General features: G+C 35.1%; 1 protein-coding gene across 1 annotated transcript in view; it reads right to left on the bottom strand.

Annotated features, from left to right (window-relative positions):
• LOC148953693 (uncharacterized) overlaps window positions 1-22,543 on the bottom strand; it is a 53,961-nt gene that overhangs the window by 22,700 nt on the left and 8,718 nt on the right. The window contains exons 3-5 of the mRNA XM_089085795.1: window positions 15,203-15,280; window positions 7,491-7,600; window positions 5,058-5,195 (exon numbers count right to left, since the gene is read on the bottom strand). Coding sequence (XP_088941921.1) covers window positions 5,058-5,195; window positions 7,491-7,600; window positions 15,203-15,280 — 326 coding nt within the window. The remainder of the gene's footprint in view (window positions 1-5,057; window positions 5,196-7,490; window positions 7,601-15,202; window positions 15,281-22,543) is intronic.

Here is a 22,543-nt window from a genome sequence, read left to right as displayed (position 1 = left end):
GTGAGACTTAAAAAGAATATGCAAATCAAGTTTGAATCGAATAAAAATAACTACAAACAAGAGTTTGGGTATCACCTCAATGCAGAAGCCTAAAACCTACTGCGTCATTGGCGCTTTACTGAAAACGAATTATATTACAAATGTTTTCTTTTGTACTTAATATTGAAAATAAATATTAAAATTACAGTAAAATTTTGAACTGATGAGCTTTTAGCAATTAATATCATTATGCATCAAATATTCAGTTTAATTTATTAGTTCTTTTCAAGATTAGTCAAGACAAATATAGTTTCACTACAAACAAAATTTAGATACTGCCCCCTTCTTTAACTATAAAAACCTAAAGCCTTCTGCGTCATTGGTGCTCTATTGAAAACGAATTACTTGTATATTATAAATTTATTATTTTCCAGTTCTTACAGCATTGAAAATGAAAATAAAATTACTGTGAAAAAAAAAATCTTGAACTGATGGATCTTTCAACAATTAATACCACTACATATCTAATATTCAATTTGATTTTGTTTATACTTTCCAAGACTGTTCAAGACTCATATAGTTTTGCCATTTTTTTTTAACTCTGCCATTTTTTGTAGCTATTCGTGTTACTTTGTTGTGAAAACATTGTATGGCTTCTAGGCATTTCTATTTGAGTGTAAAACTGCACCTCAAACTTTGTGGAACATGCATTTTCTTGCATGAAACTCCAAAATATAATAAAATGTCAAGTTTCGGAGTGTTCCACCACTCGCAAGCAAGTGCCATTGGGATTTTTGAATCCGCATAGTCAATGTCGGGGGTGGAGGGTAGGCCAATCCTCGTAGCATCCCTATTCCATCGTGGTATGATTCACATTTTCAACACCTGGCGTCCGGACTATCATATAATCTACCAAGCATACAACTACCCCAAATCAGTATCAATAAATAAATGAAACCCAAAACGAACAAAAAATAAATATTAGAAAAACAAACAAATAAATAAATCGTAATTTTTTTTCTGAATGGAGTCGGTTATAACTTAGAAAATATAGTTAAATGAAGCCTTAAAACAGGGCTGTGGAGTCGGAGTCCTGAAGTGGGAGTTTCAGCAATTTTTTACGAAAGAAGTCGGAGTCGGAGGTGGTATATTGAAAATGTTTCAAGTCGGAGTCGGTTATAACTTATAATCGACTTCACAACCCTGATTGTTGCCATTTCAAAATAGCTATAATAGCAATTTTTTCTCACTTAGCCAGTTTCTTTTGAACCCGTTTTGTACTTTTCCGTTAATATGTAGAAGAGACACATCACTGCTTCTTATGCGAAAATATTATAAAAGAACATCCTCTAATAATTTATCTCTAACTTCACAGCCACCATATTAAAAAAAAAAAAAAAAAAAACTAATTTACCACACCATCAGCACCTGGGGCCTTTTTATGTTTTAATCCTTTTAGTACTTTCTCTAATGCTTAACTCCGCCTGTAAGGAACCAGGTCCTCTGGGCCCCTGGGGAGCAGCCCGTCCCAAGCCAGGAAAAAGGGAGGGGGATCGGGCGAAGGGCTAATAAGATTGTTTGTCCCATTTTTTTTAAGAACGACTTCTTAAACACAAGGGCTATTTAATTAGAAAAGGAAGCTTTTTTAAAAGTGCAAAAAACTTATCGTGAAGATCAAGGTATTGAGGGGGCATGCAACCCCTTCATATAAGGAACAATTTCTGTTCGTTCTCAGTTTTAATGTTGCTCCTTAATTTCAGTTGAAAAAACATTTTTTTTAAATTATTTAAACCCCATAAAAACGACAATTTTTGAATCGACAACGAAAAGCCTCGGATCTGATTATGTTTCACAGATAAAAACCACGGATCGCCCCCCCCCCCCCCGACACGTTTTCAGACAACAAAACAACTCTTTCGCCTTGCGTTTCGACACGGAAGGACTATTAAACCTGATACCTAGCCTCCAGTCATGAAACGTTGGCATAGCGGCTTTATCGGAAGCAAGACTCACAGGTTTTGGATCTATGCACGTTAATGTATATGAAGTCTTTTACTCTGGAAAGGATAGGAGACGTGAAACTGGAGTTGTCCTAGCTGTAAGCAAATCAGAAAAAAAAAAATCTCTGCTTGAGTTCATGCCGAAAAATAAAAGAATACTAAAAGCTCGTTTAGCTAGCTCTCAGTTCAAATTGACTATCATAGCTGCTTATACCCGACAAATGAGGCTGACAATTCAACGAAAGATGCATTCTATTTTGATCTAAATGATCAAGTCAACTAAGTACCTGAACATGGCAGTCTCCTTTTATGTGGTGATTTTAATGCCAAAGTGGGTCGTGACTGTTGTTATATGCACCAGAAGGGAATGTACAGCATGGTCTTCGTTTATGGAATCCTAATAAGAGTGCGTTTAATTGACATTTGTACCTCTCATAGTCTTATTGTTGGTGGATCTTGGTTCCCGCATCGCGATGTACACAAGTATACATATGCGTCACCTGATGGGACTACACGGAGTCAGATTGAGCAGGTTCTTATTAAAAAGCGGCATACAAGCTGTCCAGAAGATGTTGGAACTTTTTGTGGGGCCGATGCGTACTCTAATCACAAACTAATGATTACTAGTTTTTAATTAAAGCTAAAGACCGTTTCCAAGCGCAAATAGACCATGAAAGACGACCGTACAAGATACTGAAGAAAGGTCGGAGTGTTGATTACATGGTGGATTTTTTTGAAGGGAAAACAAGGTAAAACTTCTCCAGGCAAACCTTCTTAGAAAATACCAGAGGACAAACTAAATCAAAATCTTATTTGTTCAAGCAGTCAGCTGCATTGACGCACGTCTGGAAGAAATGACGGATCTGCGAGGCACAAAAGTTCCTATATGATGAGCAGGGAATCTTGAGGAGGTTCTTCAATAATCAACTTCTTTATACTGTCATGCCCATGGGATATTTCCGTAAGTGCTTAATCATGCAATGGCATTTCAGATAAGACGGTGTTCATAGGTTTGATAAGGAGGAGGCCAATGGTTACAAGAATTGCAACCATTGTGCGGCAGCCCAGTTGAGATACGGTCTATCGTTAGTTACATTGATGTCACAGGGTTAAGCCAAAGTGGCACTTCTCTTGCTAATAGTGGTCAAAGTGGGCTTTTATCCAGGATTTTACTTTGTAATTCTGACCCTGAAGGAACAACTGATGAAGCAATACTGAAAGGGGAGGAGATAGGATGGTTTTCGATCCCAATTTGTTAATTTCATCTTATGATGTTTTCTCAGCTAGGAGTTCATTAGCGTTAAGTTTGCAAAATGATTATTCAACTGTTTTCGCAGAGAGACGAGACGGTCTTTAGATATGCCTTTGGAAATGACAACCCCCACAGCCCTTGGGGCAAGGGCTATACGTTATACAATTCAACCATTGTTTACACATAGCATTTTTATACAGAAATGGGGACATGACCTTTTTTGTCCAAAAAAATCCAAGGGCATTCAGTTAAAGCTTTCAGGGAATATCGAGGAGTGTTGAACTAAATCAAAATACACTACGTGCATGCGGATTGTCCAAAGGCCGTATCATTAAAAATAACTGATGGTATTAAGTTGAAACTTTCAGGGAATGATGAGGGGGATGATGAACTGACCAAAATGCAATATGTGTACGCTACTACTACTACTACTACCGCTACTACCGCAACCACTACTACTACTGCTACTAGAAATAAAACATGAACTGATGAATAGGAAATTACAATGTAGAAAGATGTGAAAGCTGTTTTGATAGGAATTGAGCCAGAGTCTAGAGTCTGTGAGTTGAAGCAGAATTTTATAGTCTATGTTGGAGAACATTATCTGAAGTTACTACTACTAAAGCTGAGGTCTGCATTTTCAGTTAAAACCATGGAAATTAGACCCTATCTGCTTTCTAGCAATAAGCTGAAATCAGAGGAATAGGAAAGAAAACTAAAAAAGAAACAAAGTATTGCTCCTGCTAAACAATTGCAGTTGCAAAAGTTGCACATGCAAAATATACGTTTCAAATCATAATTTGATTTTTGTACACTTTCACACTATTTTTCCCAATTCGATGACATTACGCAAGTTTCGGTTAGCTAACTTGCTGGGGGCCTAATCAATCGACATCGACAAAATTCGGATGTTAGCCATTTGTCTTGTTGAGCCAAATTTATCTATAGTATGTAACAAAGCTAGGTGTCATACCTAGCCATCTGGGTTTCACCACCAAATCTTGGTCAGGGGCTTATTCAATCCACTCAAGTTTATATAAACCTTTGGAAGATTAAAATTTTTACGCTTTTAATTTTAATTGGTATAGGGAAGGGAGTCCATTTGAAGGACTGTGTATAATGCTTATGAACTCTTTACTTCCAAGTGTACATAGGATATTCTCTATTTTAAGGAGGGTGGCAGAGGTAAGGCACTTTCCAACATTTAAATTCTACTCAGTGTTACCTGCCTATATTTACCCACTTACTTTCAGGGAGGGGGTGTTCTCAATATAGTTGATTTTCGGGAGAATTTTAGGGGTTATGGTGGATGATAGATGTAAGAAGCTTTCCTTTGTTCAACTTCCAAGGACACAATGAGACATTCCACTAACTTGCATATATCCTTCCCTTCCCCACTTAAGTCCGGAATTTCCAAGTAAAGTAATTTGTGACGTAATAAACAAACCCAGAATAACGTTTATCAAATTCGATTATTCAGAATAACAGTAAATTCCAAAATATGAATTTTTTTATTGAGTTGGCGTGTTCATACACAGACTTTATTAATTTTTATCTTTTTCCTCGGGCCGATTACTGGGGAAAGTACTACTGCTACTACTAACAACTCACCGCATCACCAAGCCGCCTGAGGCCAACACAGCTACGCACGCTCTTCCTCCATCGCAATCTATTCAAAGTCTCCCTATTTACACCCTCCCACAAGGTTCCCATTTCCTTTAAATCTTTCTTTATGACGTCCTCCCACCCCAGAGTAGGACAGCCTGCTTTCCGTTTAGCCCTAGGCCATATATTATATTAAACAAACAATTAAACTTTCAAGTTACCTGAAGTGGTGATATATTTCTGAATCTTCAAATTCTAGACCTTGATCTGATTTGTCATCTTTTCCAATATCCCATTTTAAATTTGAGTAGAAATTGGGAATAAGAATTGTAGTACTAATTACCGGTTTTTCATGGTACCTTCGAACAAAAATAGCTTGATTTAGAGAGATGAAATAAAAAAAAAAAAAAAATTGACAATCGACTTTAAAATCTTTTTTTTAAACTATAGTATTTTTTAACACATCTAATATTTCTACATTTTAAAAACTGTTTAATACATTTTTAAAAAACTCTTTCCTTCTGATTAAAAAAAATTTATCGTTGTTATCATTAAAGATTGGCGAAAGATGAAAAAACTGTTCAAAATTTAGGCCTGTAAAGCCATAAATAAAAGAATAGACAGATAATTAGGCTGACAATAAATCTACAAATACTATATACAATTTTACAAAAATAACAATCCTCAAGCAGAATCAGGTCGACCAATCCTGAAGAGAGAGAGGAGAGAGAGGCGAAAATTTCGGGCGAAAATTTCGAAAATGTCAAAAATTTTTTTGACAAATAATGTCAAAACAACAATAACAGAATGAAAAAATAATTCATTAGTCAAAGTAACTAAGCTGAGTAGCGTCAAAGCGACTTAAAAAGATAAAAACTGGTAAAAAAAATTAGATAATACATAGACTAAAAAAGTTTTGCATGGAACATATAAAAAGGAGGGAAGGGGGACTAAAGAAGCGAAGGAATACAAAATTTGGATAAAGCCCCGAAGGGCCAAATTTGGATTTCAGAGTCATAAAAAACAATAGAAGCAAAAAAATCATAAAAAATAAGAAAACTAAAAAACTGGCAAATAATGTCAAAACAACAATAACAGAATGAAAAAATAATTCATTAGTCAAAGTAACTAAGCTGAGTAGCGTCAAAGCGAGTTAAAAAGATAAAAACTGGTAAAAAAATTAGATAATATATAGACTAAAAAAGTTTTGCATGGAACATATAAAAAGGAGGGAAGGGGGACTAAAGAAGCGAAGGAACACAAAATTTGGACAAAACCAGTGCCAAATATTAAAAGAGGAAAACTAGCGGGATATTTTGTTTATTTTTTTCTGACATGAAGGGGAAAAGGGTTTTTTCATATCTGAAGGTAAAGCCACGAATGGGGACAAGATAGGTACGGATTCAGAAGCAGTCCGAGGCAAGCGGAATCTGGATCGGGAGTGTCTTTTTGGAAAATGTTTTCCAAGCGAGGGTTTGCTATAGCGTTTTTTTTGGCAAAATGGAGGCACAACTTAGCTCCTGCGCTCAAGTGTTTCCAGTCTGGCTTTTTTTCAGAAGAAGAGAGTATGGAACCTTGAATTGTTTAAAAATTATTCGGAGGGCTCTTTTTGTCCGATTCTTTGCGGGAGGTGCCAGGGTGTCAAACTGGACAAGCATATTCAAGATGCAGGCGGATAAAGGAATACTAAGTTCCTGCTATCCGAATATGGGGGTAGTTTCCAAAGAAGAATCTTGTGCGTTATTGAGTCGAATACTTTTCGCAATATCGAGCCAAAGAGCAGCAGGTTTCAGACCGGAGTCAAGAGCTGTATCTAAATAATTCAAGAGTTGCACGTGCATGCTTAGTTGAGTTCCTTGTCCTAAAAACAAATTGAGAATCAAGAAAAAAATGTTTACAATTAAAAAGTCAAGGCAGCATAACTTTTTCAATTGTGTTAAGTAATACATGGGTATGCAAGTTTCCACTTAACCAATCGAACAATTAAATTTTACTCTCACTGATCTTGGTACTTTAGGATTTTTCTTTTATTTACAAACGTAAATTTTTTTCAACTTTCACCATCTCATTAAATTTGTATCGATTTCCAGTATTTTAGTTTCATTTTAATTACAAATGAAAGGCCATACACTGGAACAAAAAACTTCCTAGCAGCTAGCAATCCAGAAAATTTGTGGCAATTTCACTTCAAATGAGCTATCAGATCCTCAGAAATTAAAGATTTCCTGTATTTTAGTTTCTTTTGAAGTTATGTTTCTCGATTTCCACTATTTTAGCTTCATTTTAATTACAAATGGAAAGGCAGTGTTGTCTAGTAAATTTCGTGCCATATACTGGAACAAATAACTTCCTAGCAGCTAGCAATCCGGAAAAGTTTTGGTGATTTCACTTCAAATGAGCTATCAGATCCTCAGAAATTAAACGATTTCCAGTATTTTAGTTTCTTTTAAAGTCATATTTCACGATTTACAGTATTTTAGCTTCATTTTGATTACAAATCAAAAGGCAGTGTTGTCTAGTAATTTTTTTGCCGTACACTGGAACAAATAACTTCCTAGCAACTAGCAATCCAGAAAATTTGTGGCGATTTCACTTCAAATGAGCTATCAGACCGTAAGAAATTAAACGAAATGACAGTTTAATCTCTATCTCACCTGGAACACCTGTCCCTGAATCTGCATGCTCCGACTTTACTGAAAAAGGGACAGTTGATCAGCCCCTCGGGTATTGGCTGAGGAATATTCCATCCATATGGTATAGAGTCCTTGAAAAAATAAAAACAAGTTAAAAATCACGTATACAAGAGACGGTTTTCCCAAACTGTAGCAAAATTTGAGAGAAAACTAAATTTTGATATATTTTTAAGCTCAGAATTAAAAAAAAATCGAAAAATGAAAATCGACTTGCAAAAGCCTTCGTTTGAAGATTATCCGTGGTCAACTTTTGTGTTTTACCGTTTCATATTCCAGTTTTCACAAGCTTGTTTCAACAAGCTTGTTTTATTAGCAACAATTATTAGAGAAATCCTCTAACACCTTGAAACATTGCTGATGTATTTTGTTGATGTATTTTCAGCTCAAAATCCAAAACGTTTGAAGACTAAAAACCAAATTTGCAAAAGCCATCACTCAAGAAATAACTGTGGACGGATCTTGTGTTTTACAGTTTCATATCTAATTTTAAGATTAGTTATAATCTTTGTTCTTCTTCTTCTCTTAGCGATTAGCGACGCTTATTTTACCGTTTGTTGTTATTGTGTTTTACCGTTTCGAAAGCCTTTTTAGGTTGTTGTTGTTCTTCTAATAATCAGCAAAGCTTGTTTTCCTGTTTGTTGTTATCGTTGTTATTGTGTTTTACCGTTTGGTATCGCCTTCTTCTTCTTCTAATTCACAGCAGGCGGGCTATTCAGTTGATACTATTTAGCCCTTTTCTTTTTGCTTCACTCTGTGGGCAACAGAGCTACTGCCTTGGTTGTCTCTTATTTATTAAATATTCTCAGATATCTTTCAGTAGATCTTTCGACTCAAGGAGTTCAAATATAAATATAAGATGATAGATATCAATTTCTGTGCTCTGTGTGCAGGTATAGTTGGCTAGGCTCTTGGCTGATAGTGAGATTTCGTGGTGTTTGAAGCATTTTAACAGTTTACAAAGCAAGGTATGTTGTGCAGACGTCAGCATATTACATTCAAATAGACAATGGGCAATTGTTTCATTATTCATATTCCAATTCCTGCAAAGACGGGAAAGGGGAATTGAACCACTTGAATTAGAAAACTTATATGAGAATGCAAGAAAATATAGTCCATTTGTTCCAGAACGAATTCTGTGATAAATTTTAGATAGATATTTACTGGGAAAAGGGGAAAGGATAGGATTAATCTTATTAAAATTAATATCTGATAGCCTCCATGGGTAAATATCTCTAATTGGGATTGGTCTCCCACTTGGCTGGTCAATATTTATAGCATTTTTTGTTATTTCATCAACCTGATGATTACCACTTATGCCAGAGTGGGCTAGGAATATACTGAAAATAAGTTTTTATGCCACTTGAAGCAAGATTATCTATAATACTGAGACAAGGATAAGTGTCAATGTCCAACTTATACTGAGGAGCTGAGGCCAGCAACTCAAGGCTTGATAGAGAGTCGGAATATATGATAATATTATTTTAATTTGCAATCAAAAGTTGGTTTTCCTTAAGGTGTTATAATGCCATGATTATGGCATTTAACTCAGCAGACATTATAGATAAATTATTAAATAATCTCTCGCCCATTGCAATTTTCAGGTGAGGAAGGAAAGCACCACTTGCAACCTTCTCATTCATTTTTGACCCCGTCAACAAATATTTGGAAGTGATTTTTATAGGTAATTGTATTAAGTTCTGCAAATTTTTTCTGGACAAAAGGAATGGGGGTTAAATCTTTATTCCACTTTGAGAAATCAGTATTTATTCTGGGAATTGACCAATTCCATGGAGGGGATTGGGGGAAAGTGGGTGCAATAGTCTTTGCTGGTACGGGGAACTTCTTCTGAATATTGACATACTCATCTGCTATGCCTCTTTAAATGGCTGGATTTCTTAAACAGTTGTACAGAGTGTATGGGCTTCGTCATTAATTTTTGTAATATGTTGGGTCAACAGAAGGCTATATCTCTCTCTTATTGCTGTTAATACACATTTCATAGAAAGAAACTTTGTGATGATGTGTTTCCTCAAACCAAATATCAGGTATATTATATAATTTCGTGTTGTTTCAATTTTTTACATCTGGGTCTTTGCACATGCACCATATACGATGAGCCCAGAGTCAATATGGGGTCTTATATGAGATTTATAAAACTGCAGTAAGGTTTTCTCCTTACAGCCCTAGGGTGTGGAAAGAAGTCTTTTTAGTATATTTCTTTTTCTATAGCATTTTTTTATTGTGTTTGAAATGTGGAGGTGGAAATTAAGTTTTTGGTCAAGCATGAGACCTAGGCTGGCTTCTTAGGCTGGCTTCTTCTTCTTCTTCTATCGACTAGCGATGCTTCTCGGCTACAGAGGTCCTTGAGTCGGCCACCTGAGCCCTGAGCCACGTAACTCTAAGCAAAGATCCATAGACTGTGCCACCACATGACTTTTGATCTTTATTTGTTCTTGAGGATCCAATCTTTAAATTCACAACCAAACTGATATGTTTCCAAGGATTGTTAGCAAAAATGTTTTGTTAGTTAACAATTCTATTCCCAAAAGTTATCAGAAAATTGTTGGTGACAATCTGGACACACACACAATGTGAAGGCTCTTTCACAAATTTATTTAAAAAAATTATGAAGAGTTTTCAGAAAAATAAAGAGCGCTATTAAAACACAAAATTCGCAGAGATAAGTCATATGTGCAGTCGAACTTGAAATGAACAAACATTACTATGAACGTATAAATCAAACCAAAAACAGAACAAAATTAAAATAATCAGATCAAAATCTTAAATGAAGCTTTGAATGAATAAATAAAGCTTTAAACGAGCAGAGACCGCTGCATATACGAATGAAGCTGCTGCCCTCTTAAATTCTTTAAACGCTAGAGGGTCATTTGCGCTTTGCTGAAATGATATAAATTTTGAACAGCGTATCTTTCATTTATCCTTAAACAAGAAAAAACAAAATAACTTACTGAAATAAAAAATATAAGAAAGAAAGAAAGAAAAAAATAAATAAAGAAAAACAAGAAAGAGAAAAAAAAATCAAATTTACACTACAGAAACGATCCACTTCTTAGAATAAATACATTGCTACTACCAGGACAATTAACAACTCACTACACTCCCAAGCCACCAGTGTCCAGTGCAGTTGCGCAAGCTGCTTCTTCACCCAAACAAATTTGAAACTTCACTTTTTACCAACTCCATTGAAACTTCAATTTTCTTTTAAATCATTTTTTAACCTCTCCCCAACTCCCTCGGGGACGACCCCCTTTTCATTTAGCCCCAGTACGAAAGCCAAGAACACAATATTTGGCAATCTATTTTCCTTCATCTGCAAAACGTGGACTAAACGTGCAAAACGTAGCCATCTTAACCTTTCTTTCATTACAGCCCTAGAGAGAGAAATCGAAAGAAATTTGTTTGTACAGCTTATTGTTTTATATACGGTTTCGGTTCGCTTCTGTTCCTTTTGGTATTAACTAATTCAAAAGTTTAAAGCTAATTAATAGCTGATACCTAATTAATAGCTTTTTAACATCAATCAGTAATTTTTCAAGCAATATGATTAGTTCGCTGCAGTAATTGTGCGTAAATTAATATATTAATTAATCAATTAATTAATACGTTTCAAGAAACGTAATAACGTCAGATACTAGGAGGATTGCTACTTCAAATAAACAAACATTTAAATAGGGATAAAATCCTTTTAATAGACAGTGTTTCACAAACAGTGATAGAAATTCAAAAAAATACCAGATATTTTGGTCACATATGCAGCGACCGTCATCAATAGTAAAACTGTTTACTACTTTTACTACTTATGACGGTCACTGCATATGTTACCGAAATATCTGGTATTTTTTTTTATGAATTTCTATCACTGTTTGTAAAACACTGTATTTTAAAAGGATTTTATCCCTATTTGAACTTTTATTTATCGTCATGGAAATGCAGTGCGGTCTCCGAAATTGTCTACTTCAAATGTTCTTGTTTAGTTGTCCGATAAATCACACCTGCTAACCCCAGAAAATGCAAGATAAGCAAGAATAAATGACGTCATAGGCAAAAAAAATAGTTCAATCATTTCAAAAACGGAAATGTGGATATAGCGTGGAAAAACATGTGCTACCTCACATTTGCTGTAACACGAACGTTATTAAATTGTTCATCAAATCTGGTAAATAAGGGGAAGTAATAGTGATACGTCAGTCTGTATACCTCCAGAGATCTGTAAACAGTTCTGTTTGCATTGGAATAGACGAGGTCGTTGTTAATCTTCGACAAGTTATCCATAAGCGTTTCAGCTAACAGTGGCAAGCGCCTTTTACCGATTGCATCCGGGGAAGTTGGCTTAGCCGGATAAGGGATGCTGGAACGCACTCCAAATTACTCACCAATTGACTTGACTTTCAAGTTGAAAGTCTAACTCGAGCCTTATCGGAAATTCAGTAGAATCCAACAAGCATATCTATTTGGTGTTTGCAAGTGTTTTATTTACTAATAGTTTTTCTAATTCTAGCTTTCTAAGCCTGCGCCAACTCAGAGGTTAATAAGACAATCAAATTATGTCATGTTAAGATTGTATATCAGATAAATGTACTAAAGTAATTAGGGCTATGTAGAAGAACAACATTACTAAGCTTAAGGTAGGAAATAAGGTTAGCAGCTGGCTTTGTATTAAATCAGGAGTTAAGCAGGGTTTTGTTCCATCCCCATTTATATGGATCCTTTTGATGACTTAGTCCTAAAGAACACAGCAAAGGCAGTGAGTGAACACGGAATTGAACGGGGAATTAAAATTCTAGTAGACTAGGTAATGCCGATGATTTAAGCATCCTAGACAAAAACGTTGGCAAAATGAATGAATTTTTGCGGGTTTTACGAGTTCAGGGTGCAAGAATAGGTCGAAAAATCAGCGTTAAGAATATAGGTCGCTAAGACTAGGAACAAATGAAGTTGATAAGATGATGTTGGGTAAGGATAAGATGGATCAAGTGGACAGCTTCACCTAACTAGGTTTATTAGAAAAGAGGGTAGGTAAAAGTGAAGTTTTTTTTTATTTAATTATTAGTAAAATGGGTAGGTACAGTGAAGTTTTTTTATTTAATTATTGGTAAAGATGGTGGGAGCAGTGAAGATGTTAAAAGCAGAATAGCCAAGACCCAGGGTGGTTTTTACAGTTAAAAAAAGGTTGGAAAAATTGGAAGATCAGTCTGCGACCCAAGATTGGAGTATTGAAAGCTACTGGATAGTTCTGGTTATCCGAATGACTGGCAGTGTCTCAAACAGTAAGCTGTATGAAAAATCTGGTTCTATCTCGCTTTCTAGGGCTATAATGAGAGAAAAGTTGAGATGGTTAGGATACGTTCTGCGGGTTACAAATTGTCAAAGATTATCCTTGTCGGTCAATCGTCTAGGACCAAAGGAAAACAAGTTAATCCCCGAATGGGTGGGAGGATGTCATAAGAAAAGAGTTAAGGGAAACGAATGCTTTCTGGGAGAGTGTAAAGAGGGAGGCTTTATATAGATTGGGATGGAGGAGCGTATGTTGCTGTGTTGGCCTCAGGCAGCTCGGTGCTGTAGTGAGTTGTAAGTAATTGTAATAGTAGCAGTAAGATTGTTTCTGATAGAGGAAGTATAAGAGACATGCGTTGGCCAAGCCCTACTCAACTTAGGTCATTTAATCCTTTCTGCTTCTGAATTCATCCCTTTTTTAAGAAAAAAAAATCTGGATTAATTATTTAAAACTTTGTAGATTTTTGTTGTTTCTTCCGCCTTGGACAAAAAAAAGTTCTTATTAGAAAATTGCATCGTTCTTGCTATAACAGTAAAACTAGAATTACCGCACAGAAAGCTCTCAAACGCAGCTTGCGTTTTTATTTCTCCGCATCACCGCCTTAATCACGCATAACGGCAATCACGAAAAAACCATGGCATCACCGCCTTAATCACGCATACATATCCGCATCACGCATCAAAAATTTATTTATATACATTTGTGTTACGCTTTCAAGAGTCAGACAAAAACTTTGGGTGGAGAGGGGGTTCAAACCAGGTACCCCCTGCTTATTTCTCACACTGCTGTTAGATTTCCCAGGGGAAAATTCCAAGGCATGGAAAACCTTTAAGTCAGTATTGAAACTGTCTCCAATATGAACCTTTTAATCTGTAAGTTTTCCAGGTTTTTGGGTTGAGGAAGTCAAGATTAAATTTCAAGTAGTGTGTAAGGTGCTTTACTTTTCTTGGCCTTAACAGCTTCTTTCAGTTTTGATTTTTTTTTTCTCGTCCCTTATTTTGTGTTTTTTCTCTCTTTTTTTCATAAGTTACTCTAGAAAAAAACTATACTATTTTACAGTATGGTTGAAAAATTCTCATGGTAAACTAACAAATTTTCAGCCTTATGTAAATATTACGATAAATACACCTAATTGAGATAATAAATACCCGAAGCCATTTTAATGAAAAATAAAAGCATACGCTTCAAGAGTCTACTGTTTCCCCAAACTGTAAATGGACCTCCAGTGCAAAGATCTCTTTGTTTTAAGTTCTAATGTTGCTTTTTATTTTCATGGAAACGATTTGTATTGCTTATGCTGTGACGGAAAAAAAAATACAGCATTAGATTCTCTACTCAATGCTCTTTCCAATCCCTGCCGTTGCAATTGCGAGAGTACTTTTGGTTCATAAGGTCCAAGAAAATACAATTGGTCAAAGCTAAAAGTCATATCTCAGACCATGAAATATTGAACTTACGGCCATATTCAGTAACACAGTAGCCATAACAGTTAATATTGGACTTATGTGGTGGGGAATAGCTGTTAAGTGGCAGAAGAAGTTCATGAGGAAAGAAGGGGAGTTTGTGGGAGGGGGGTAGTTTTTGGTATATTGATATCAGCAAACACTAAAAAAATAGAGATATGATACCAAGTATGTGATACCAAATATATGGTAAACCATTATAAGGATTCCCGAACAAGGCAGGGGAATTTTGACTTTTGTAGGCTAATTTTTAAATCACAGTTTATACCCACATTATCATTACCCATAATATACCCATAGAGGTTGATATATGCATACACACACAGAGAAAGTTGTACATCTAAAACAAAATCACCTATAAGTTGTACATAATGTCTGCTATTGTCTATATTTGCTTTTTCTTCGATTAGAAGACCATGCAATTTTTTCAACTTCGTAATATAAAGTAGCTGCATATCATTTCAGTAACATTCAAATCCATAATGTTTTAGAAAACGTACTGAACCGGCAACACTGTGGAACTTTTTTTCGTCATAATGCTTTATGTTTAAAGAAAAGGAAGAACTAGGCAATTCAACCCCTTAAATGGTAAAATGTATTATACATGTACTTTTATTACAAAAAATATGTAGCATATGTAGTAAAAATATTTTTATCACAGAAAAACAGAGAAACTGCTTTTAATATATCTTGTGGCTCAAAACTTTCCGTTCTTTGTACTGGCGTTTTTGGTTTTAAAAGGCGAAGTCATTTGTCTCTCCAGAAACGTGCTTCTGAAGACGTAAACCAATATGAGAGACGTAAACCAATTGAAGAAAAATATTCTTGTGCCACGGAATTATAGGAAATTAATCCCTCTTTTTCTCTCTGTTTTTATCGTATGGGTGACAGAAAAGCTACAAAAAGTGACTTACATTTTGAGCTATCTCCTTGATTTGGTTCAGCCATTGCTCCTGTAGGGTGATAAGAAGAAGTTCAAATACTATAAAATATGATTAAGGAAGTATAGATATATCTACAATTAGCATACAGGTAAGGTAAGATATCACACTAAAGTCCTTTTTTATTAAAAGAGTCTTATTCCAGTTCATTCCTCACTTTCTGCGTTTTATTAAGGAGTTTGATTAAGTAAAAAGGAATAATTTAAAGGGAATTAACTTAAATAAAAAAGGAGTTAACTAAAGTCTTTGGTTCAATTTTATATTTAGATTAATTTACAAATAACAAAAAGATTTATGAATAAAATATGTTTTTATGTTAGTTTTTTTTGCCGATTAGTTCAGATAAATAACAACTGTATCAAAGTCTTACTTTTTCAGTCATACAAATCACGTCCACATCTTCTTTTTTTTCAAAACCTTCACCATTCATACCCATATCACTTTTTTAAAGTCATACACATCATACCCACAGGAGTCTGATATGTTGTCAATTGTAATAGCCTAGATTAACTAGTAGCCTATACATGTTTTTTAGACAAGTTTTTGTAATAACTCTGAATTTCCGTGATAGCTTCAGAAAAATAAGCAGAATATTATGCCCAAGCATAACTGGCATATGTGTCTCCTAATATTTTAGTAAATTAATCAGCTTTAATTAACTAAAAAGAATAGGCAGACTTTCCTGTTTTATTACGGAATGATTTCTTTCCTGTCTAACCAAGTTCAGGAATAATAAGAACGTTACTATAGTAGCAAGACAGAAAAGAAATCCGCTCTGTGAATTTCGGCTGGTTAATTGAATTCTCTTAAGTCTTTACAGAATTTAAGAGAGAAAAACGGGTATAAAGTGTATTTTTTTGTCTTTTTATTTATATGTTGCGTTTAATTTAATTTAACTTCAATTTTTTTTCTCCTTGATAAAGGCTCCCGGACGGAGTCATAATATTCGTATTTTTATTAATAGAGTTTGTTGTTTATTTGTTTGGTTTTTGTTGTTTTTTTGTTCCACTGCTTTATTTAAATTATACCGTTTTTTTCTCTCCTAAGTTCAGTGAATGGAAAAGCAGTGTGGTCTAAGAAGTTACTTAAGTATTTACTGGATGAATGCATGTATTTTTAGCTCTGATCTAGGAGACAAGCGAACAGTTTTCTCATTGGCTAAAATGTTCACTCATAACGTCTTTACTGGCCAGAAAAACAAATTCTTTAGCTTTTATCACCACAAAAAGTCATTGTTCCGGCCGGGAAAACTAAAATCCCAACTCTGGTCAAGAAGAAAGCGAACCTTATAGCCTTTACCGGCCGAAAAAACTATTTAAAAAAAATTCTAATCAAGAAAAGAGGCCAACTCTATTTTCACCCACACAACGAAATTTTCTCACCGACGAAAAACGACGAATTGGCAGAAGCCAATTCAAGGGCCAAAAATACGAAAATGGTAGTTGCGTTCTGACAGAAGACGGTGAATTTTGTCATGCAAAACAATCAAGCACTATCGAAGTTCGAAGTTCAGCTGATGGGTCTGACTGAATTTCTTAAAATCCACCTATAATTTTTTAAAACCCTTTTAAAATGTTTATTTATAAACACCTATTTTTAAAAATATAAATTGCGCATTTTTATTTGAGTATAAGCAAAGAACCTTAATTAAATTTACAATTTGTTCGGCCAAAGAAACGATTTTCAAATCTACTCGGAAACATCAGATATGTTTCTCAGATTGACATAAAATTCGGCTGTAAAACGGATGTTTCATCACACCCCTGAGCTATCCGACTAAAATAAAGAAAATAGCACTTAAACAAACTGCCAATAAAGGTTAAAATAAACAGCAATGGGGGAAAATTTTAATATTTTGTCTTAGTAATATAAGAAAATCGAAATTTTAGAAGGCGAACACAGAAAAGTTTGAGCTTATCTAGTACTTTTAGTACTTAGGTCAAACTTTTACTTAAAAAAGCAGAAAGACGAACTAGCTTAAAAGTTGAAAAAGTAATGATCAAACGGAATTTAAAAACGCTAATACTAATTTGAGAAATCAATGCACCTCTGCCAGGGTAGCAAACAAAAATATTCATTATTTTTTTTTTTAATTATAATTTAACAAAACGCAAGCAATTATTACAATTTAAGTAAAAGCATTAAAATCCATTGACTATGATCATAATTAATTATCGCAAGCTATAAATCATAATAAAATATTACTTCTAAATTCATTTCAATATAATTATAATTAATTTATAAATTATATTATAACTGATAAAATTACAATTAATTTAAATTAAAGTATTAACTATTAAAATAATAGGTGCATTAAACTAGATTATGCTTAAGAATGCATGGGATAACTTTATTTTATTTTGTTAGAATTGTTATATATGTACATATCTGTATGTACTACTACTATCATAAGCAGCGCTATTTCGCCGCCTGAGTAAACAATAATATGAGCACAATGTTTTATTTATTTTTGGTTCTTGGTCCTAGACCAGGGGCACTTCGTATCAAAGGAGTTCTTGTAGAAACTTAGAAAATGACTCATTTAATTTGAAGCTGGAATGACGTGTGTTTTTTTAGATAGTTGAAAGTGATTGGAAGACAGATAACACCCCTTCCACCCCACAATTTCCCCAAACACATCCAATCGAATTTTGAGATAGCCATTTTGTTCAGCGTAGTTGATTTCCAGATAGAAATTATTTTTTTGAGGAGGACACTCCCCCACAGCCCTCAGGGCAAGGGTTGTAAGTTATGCCCTGGGGCATATAAGCTTTTTATAGAAAGTATTGTCGTAGAAACTTCAAAAAAGGCTCGTTCGATTGGAAATTCAAAGGACTAGTGCCCTTTTTAATAGTCGAAAGTGATTGGAGGGCAAGTAAGCCCCCTCTCACGCCCACCTTTTCCCGAAACACATCGAATCTAAATTTTGAGATAGCTATTTCTGTTCAATGTCGTTGAAAGTTCTGGGAATTAGGTCTTTTAAGATGATAACCCCCTCAGAGCCCTCAAGGTTTTTAAAGAAGGCGTTGTCGTAGAAACCTCAAAAAAAGCTCATTCGATTGGAAATTCAAAGGGCTAGTGCCCTTTCTAATTGTAGAAAGTGGTTGTAGGCCAACTAGCCCCTCCCCCACGCCTATCATTCCCCCAAACACATCCAACAAAAATTTTGAGATAGCCATTTTGTTCAGCGTAGTTAATTTCCAGATAGAAAATATATTTTTGAGGAGGACACTTTTCTACAACCCTCAGGGCAAGGATTATAAGTTATACCCTGGGGGCATATAAGGTTTTTATTGAAAGTTTTGTCGTAGAAACTTGAAAAAGGGCACATTCGATTAGAAATTCAAAGGGCTAGTGCGCCTTTTAAAAGTCGAAAGTGATAAGGGCAACTAACCCCCCTCTCACGCCCACCTTTTCCTCAAACGCATCGAATCAAAACTCGAATCAAAAATGGCTTAGATAGCCATTTTGTTTAACGTATTTAAAAAGTTTTAGAAATTAGGTCTTCGATGATGATAACCCCCTAAACCCTAAGAGCCCTCAGGGCAAGGGTTGTAAGTTATGCCCTGGGGGCATATAAGCTTTTTATAGAAAGTGTTGTCGTAAAAACTCTAAAAAAGGCTCGTTCGATTGGAAATTCAAAGGGCTAGTACTACATGTTATTAGGCCTATATTACGCCTAGTAACATATTACTACATGTTATTAGGCCTAGTAACAGATTACTACATGTTATTAGGCCTACATTATTCGCAAGGGGAATCAAACAGCACGATTACCCATTATTGTATTGTATCGTTAAAAGAGACATTCTGAACTTCTGGGAAACAATCCTAATAATTTTCAGCTTTTTTCCCCCGTTGTTTCCCGTGTCTTTCCGTGGTTTAAAGACAAGGGTGGATCTAGGATTTTTTATAAGGGGGGGGGGGGGGGCGCAAAAGAGGTCGATCCAACAAAAGTGCGTCAGGAGCAAGTTTAATTAACGCAAAATTGCGTTAACTAAGTAAATTACACTACTTTAGACTACGTTAGGGGGGCGCACACCCCCTTGAACCTCCCCTGAATCCATCACTGTTTCAAGACGTGAAACCAAAATATTCAGGTTCTATTTTGTTCTGTTTAATGTTTGGGCTTAATAATCACGATCTGGCTATGTTTTAGCTAACCCTGGTTTGCTTTATCTTCGTTTGACCCATTCATTCAAACACATTCTATCGCACATCTTCATTCAAATACCTGTTTGATGTAATACCAGTTCAATGAAAGAACTATCTAGTAACGAGCATCTATGAAACCAGTGACGCAAATTCACTAATATTTAAGGGGAGGGAATGATGTGTTTCAAAATCTAGGGGGAGCAAATTTCTGCTTATTTTAATTTCTTCAATGAAACTACCACGCAGACATTTTTCGATAAAAAAAAAACTCTCCCCTCCCCCCCCCCAAAAAAAAAATATATTTTAAAGAACTAAGGAGGGGGCAAATGTCCCCCTCCAAATTAGCGCGATCGCGTTTTTCATTGTTTCCCATTTTTATTGTCTATTCTACAATCCCTTTCGGTTCATAGCATTAACATCTAACAAGAGAAATTTTTGAATCAGTGTCCTGATTAAAAGCAATAATATTATTACGTAAAAAACCAAGAAAAAAAAATCACTATGAAACTCAAAAACTCGAATAGTGGCACATAAAGAATGTAAAAAGAAAAAAGATATGAGTGTCGAAAAAAATATTAATAGGAAATTTGTGTGTTTCCACTGTCCTTAGAAAAATCAATACAAAATGTTTTACCAAACAAACGTATTTCCATGATTCTAGGAAAGTGCTGGCCATTTTCTACAACAAAACAAAACGCTAATAGAAAAAACTCTTAGTGACTTAAAACCTTGAGATGCCAGAAAACCCAAATGAAATAAGAAAAAAAATGAATTTGTGAATGCAATTATGAGAAACACTTATGAACTGATTTTGATTTTGTTTTGGGTTTTATGTTAATAGCTGCTTCAGATCTTAATTCATATTTTCAACTCCTATGTTTAAACCCCGAGGCAAATTTTATATTTCTACGGAATTTTAAATGTATACTAAAATTTGATGGAAATCGTTAGGAATGTTCAGGATGGCAGAAACATGCATTTAAACAGCGTAAAAAAGGATACGGTATTCATCAACATAAGGACCTGCTTATGTATTTCTGCTTGTTTTTTCTTCTCTTTCTTCGCTAAGTCTTTTTCCACTTTCTTCTGCAAATTCACCCATTCTTCTCGTATTTTTTTGCTAAAAAACACGAAAATGAAAATCTTAACCACAATTCCGTAACTGCTTTTCTTAATTTGTGTAATAAAGAGGATAATGTGCTATAGGATGTAATAATCAGATCTTAAGAAGTATACACAATTGACAGAGAGTACATTTTACCCAATCTTAATTCATTCATAAGGTAATTAGAAGAAACCACGTGACACAGCACCTTCCTCTTCTTTGAAACCAATAGCCATTATTAGCCTGTAACCAGACATCTCAAGCTCATAAACTCAAGCAAAAAGGAGCCAACTGAAGACAAAACAGCTATGCACAGTCCTCCTCCCCATGGCCTATTCACAGCATTACTTTTAGCCCCCTCTCCTCCACCTGAAGATCTAATTCAGATATTTTCTTGTGACCTTTTTCTACCCCATTCAGGAGCGGCCTACCTTTAGATTGACCTTAGATAGATGGCCGAAAAGCCCAATCTTTGGCAATCTATCATCCTTCATCTTTAAAATATGGCCTAGTCATCTTAACCTTTCTTTCAATATAGTCCTTAACAGTGGGATCACAATACATTTTTTGTACAGCTTATTGTTTGTCAGTCAAACGAGGAGCTAAAACTATCCTTACATACTTCTTCTACAAGACACTACTAAAACGTAGATACTTCTTCTACAAATCTTCCAAAGCCCTTCGAAAGACCCATGTTTAAGAACCATATTTGGCCACTGTAGCTACAATGGCTTCCGATATTCTAATGCTACCTCGCAGACTATTTTCTTATTCTTAAAAAAAAATCAACCGTGAAATCACAATCTGGACCTTCGCTATTCTACTTTTTATATATTCGCCGCATACACCATCTTTGCTAATAATAGGACCACGTAAGTGAAGCTTCCATTTGATTGATTTTCTTGTTACTTAAAATCCCCTCTTCGCTCTCGCTTATTCCTAGTCTATATCGACGTAATTCTTCTTAGCATCAAAACTTTTCTCGCATCCTGGACTCTCAAAACTGAAAAATTCAGTCATTTCGCTAATATTTTTGCCTAGAATACTCAAATTATCTGCATCATCTACATCTAGAAGAGTTTTACCGGATCGTTTGATCTCCTCTCAAAGTCTTTGTTGTGTTCCTCTGACACAGTCTATCAAAATAAATCCATATACACAGACAAAGGAGAAAACAATGATTAACTCCCGATAACACATCAAGCCAACAACTAACCTCACAGCCTAATTCATAGCAATAATACTTCTGTACAAAACATTAATCAGTTTAATATGCTTATCTGGTATACACTCCAAGAACAGGACCTTCACTAAAGTTTTTCTGTTGACTGAACCCTTGTATTTTTACCCTTGTAATACCCTTGTAATGCCCTTGTAATTTCCTGATACAAGGACCTTAGTAGTCAAAAAAATCTTAGAAAATTATGGTTTTCATGCATGATTAGACCTGAGGTGGGTTTAAGAGGCAAGAAATATTTTGTTGCCCTTTTAAAATGATTACTGTTCAAAAAATTGAATTGAAGAACAATTAATACTGGTCAAGTTGTCAAACTCCAGTATTTTGGACCATAAAACAGTAATTATCTATATGAATATAAATATGAATGGAGTCTGAAATGTTTTCTTATGACTGGTGAAGGAACAAAAGGATTTCTTCTGGGGGAGGTACCGATTTTTGCAATAGCTCCCCTCCCCCGCCCTCCAGGAAAAATATATGACTAAGTCATTAAATAATGGTTAGAGTTAAGACTTAAGTGGGGGGGGGGGGTAGCTGTCCTCCGATCACACTGACTCTTAAGAAGAGCACTTTCTATAAAAACTTTATATGCCCCCCGGACATAACTGACAACCCTTATCCTGAGGGTTGGGGGGATTTGTTATCCTCAACAAAATCCTCATTAATCAGTTTATTGTGCTTATCTGGTTTTACGCTCCGAGAACTAACGTTTTCCTGTTGACCGAACCAAATACCTGTTCATGAAACTGAGGACTCAATGAACCCATGAGTCCTCAGTAGTCCTCGGAATAAAATTGATGACTAGAGCCATTTAATA

The sequence above is a fragment of the Artemia sp. Qi Xiang Cuo genome, chromosome 3, assembly GCF_049724085.1.
Source record: "Artemia sp. Qi Xiang Cuo chromosome 3, ASM4972408v1, whole genome shotgun sequence".
Classification (NCBI taxonomy): domain Eukaryota; kingdom Metazoa; phylum Arthropoda; class Branchiopoda; order Anostraca; family Artemiidae; genus Artemia; species Artemia sp. Qi Xiang Cuo.
Note: the sequence above shows the minus strand (reverse complement) of the source record. Positions and strands in the feature narration are given on the sequence as shown.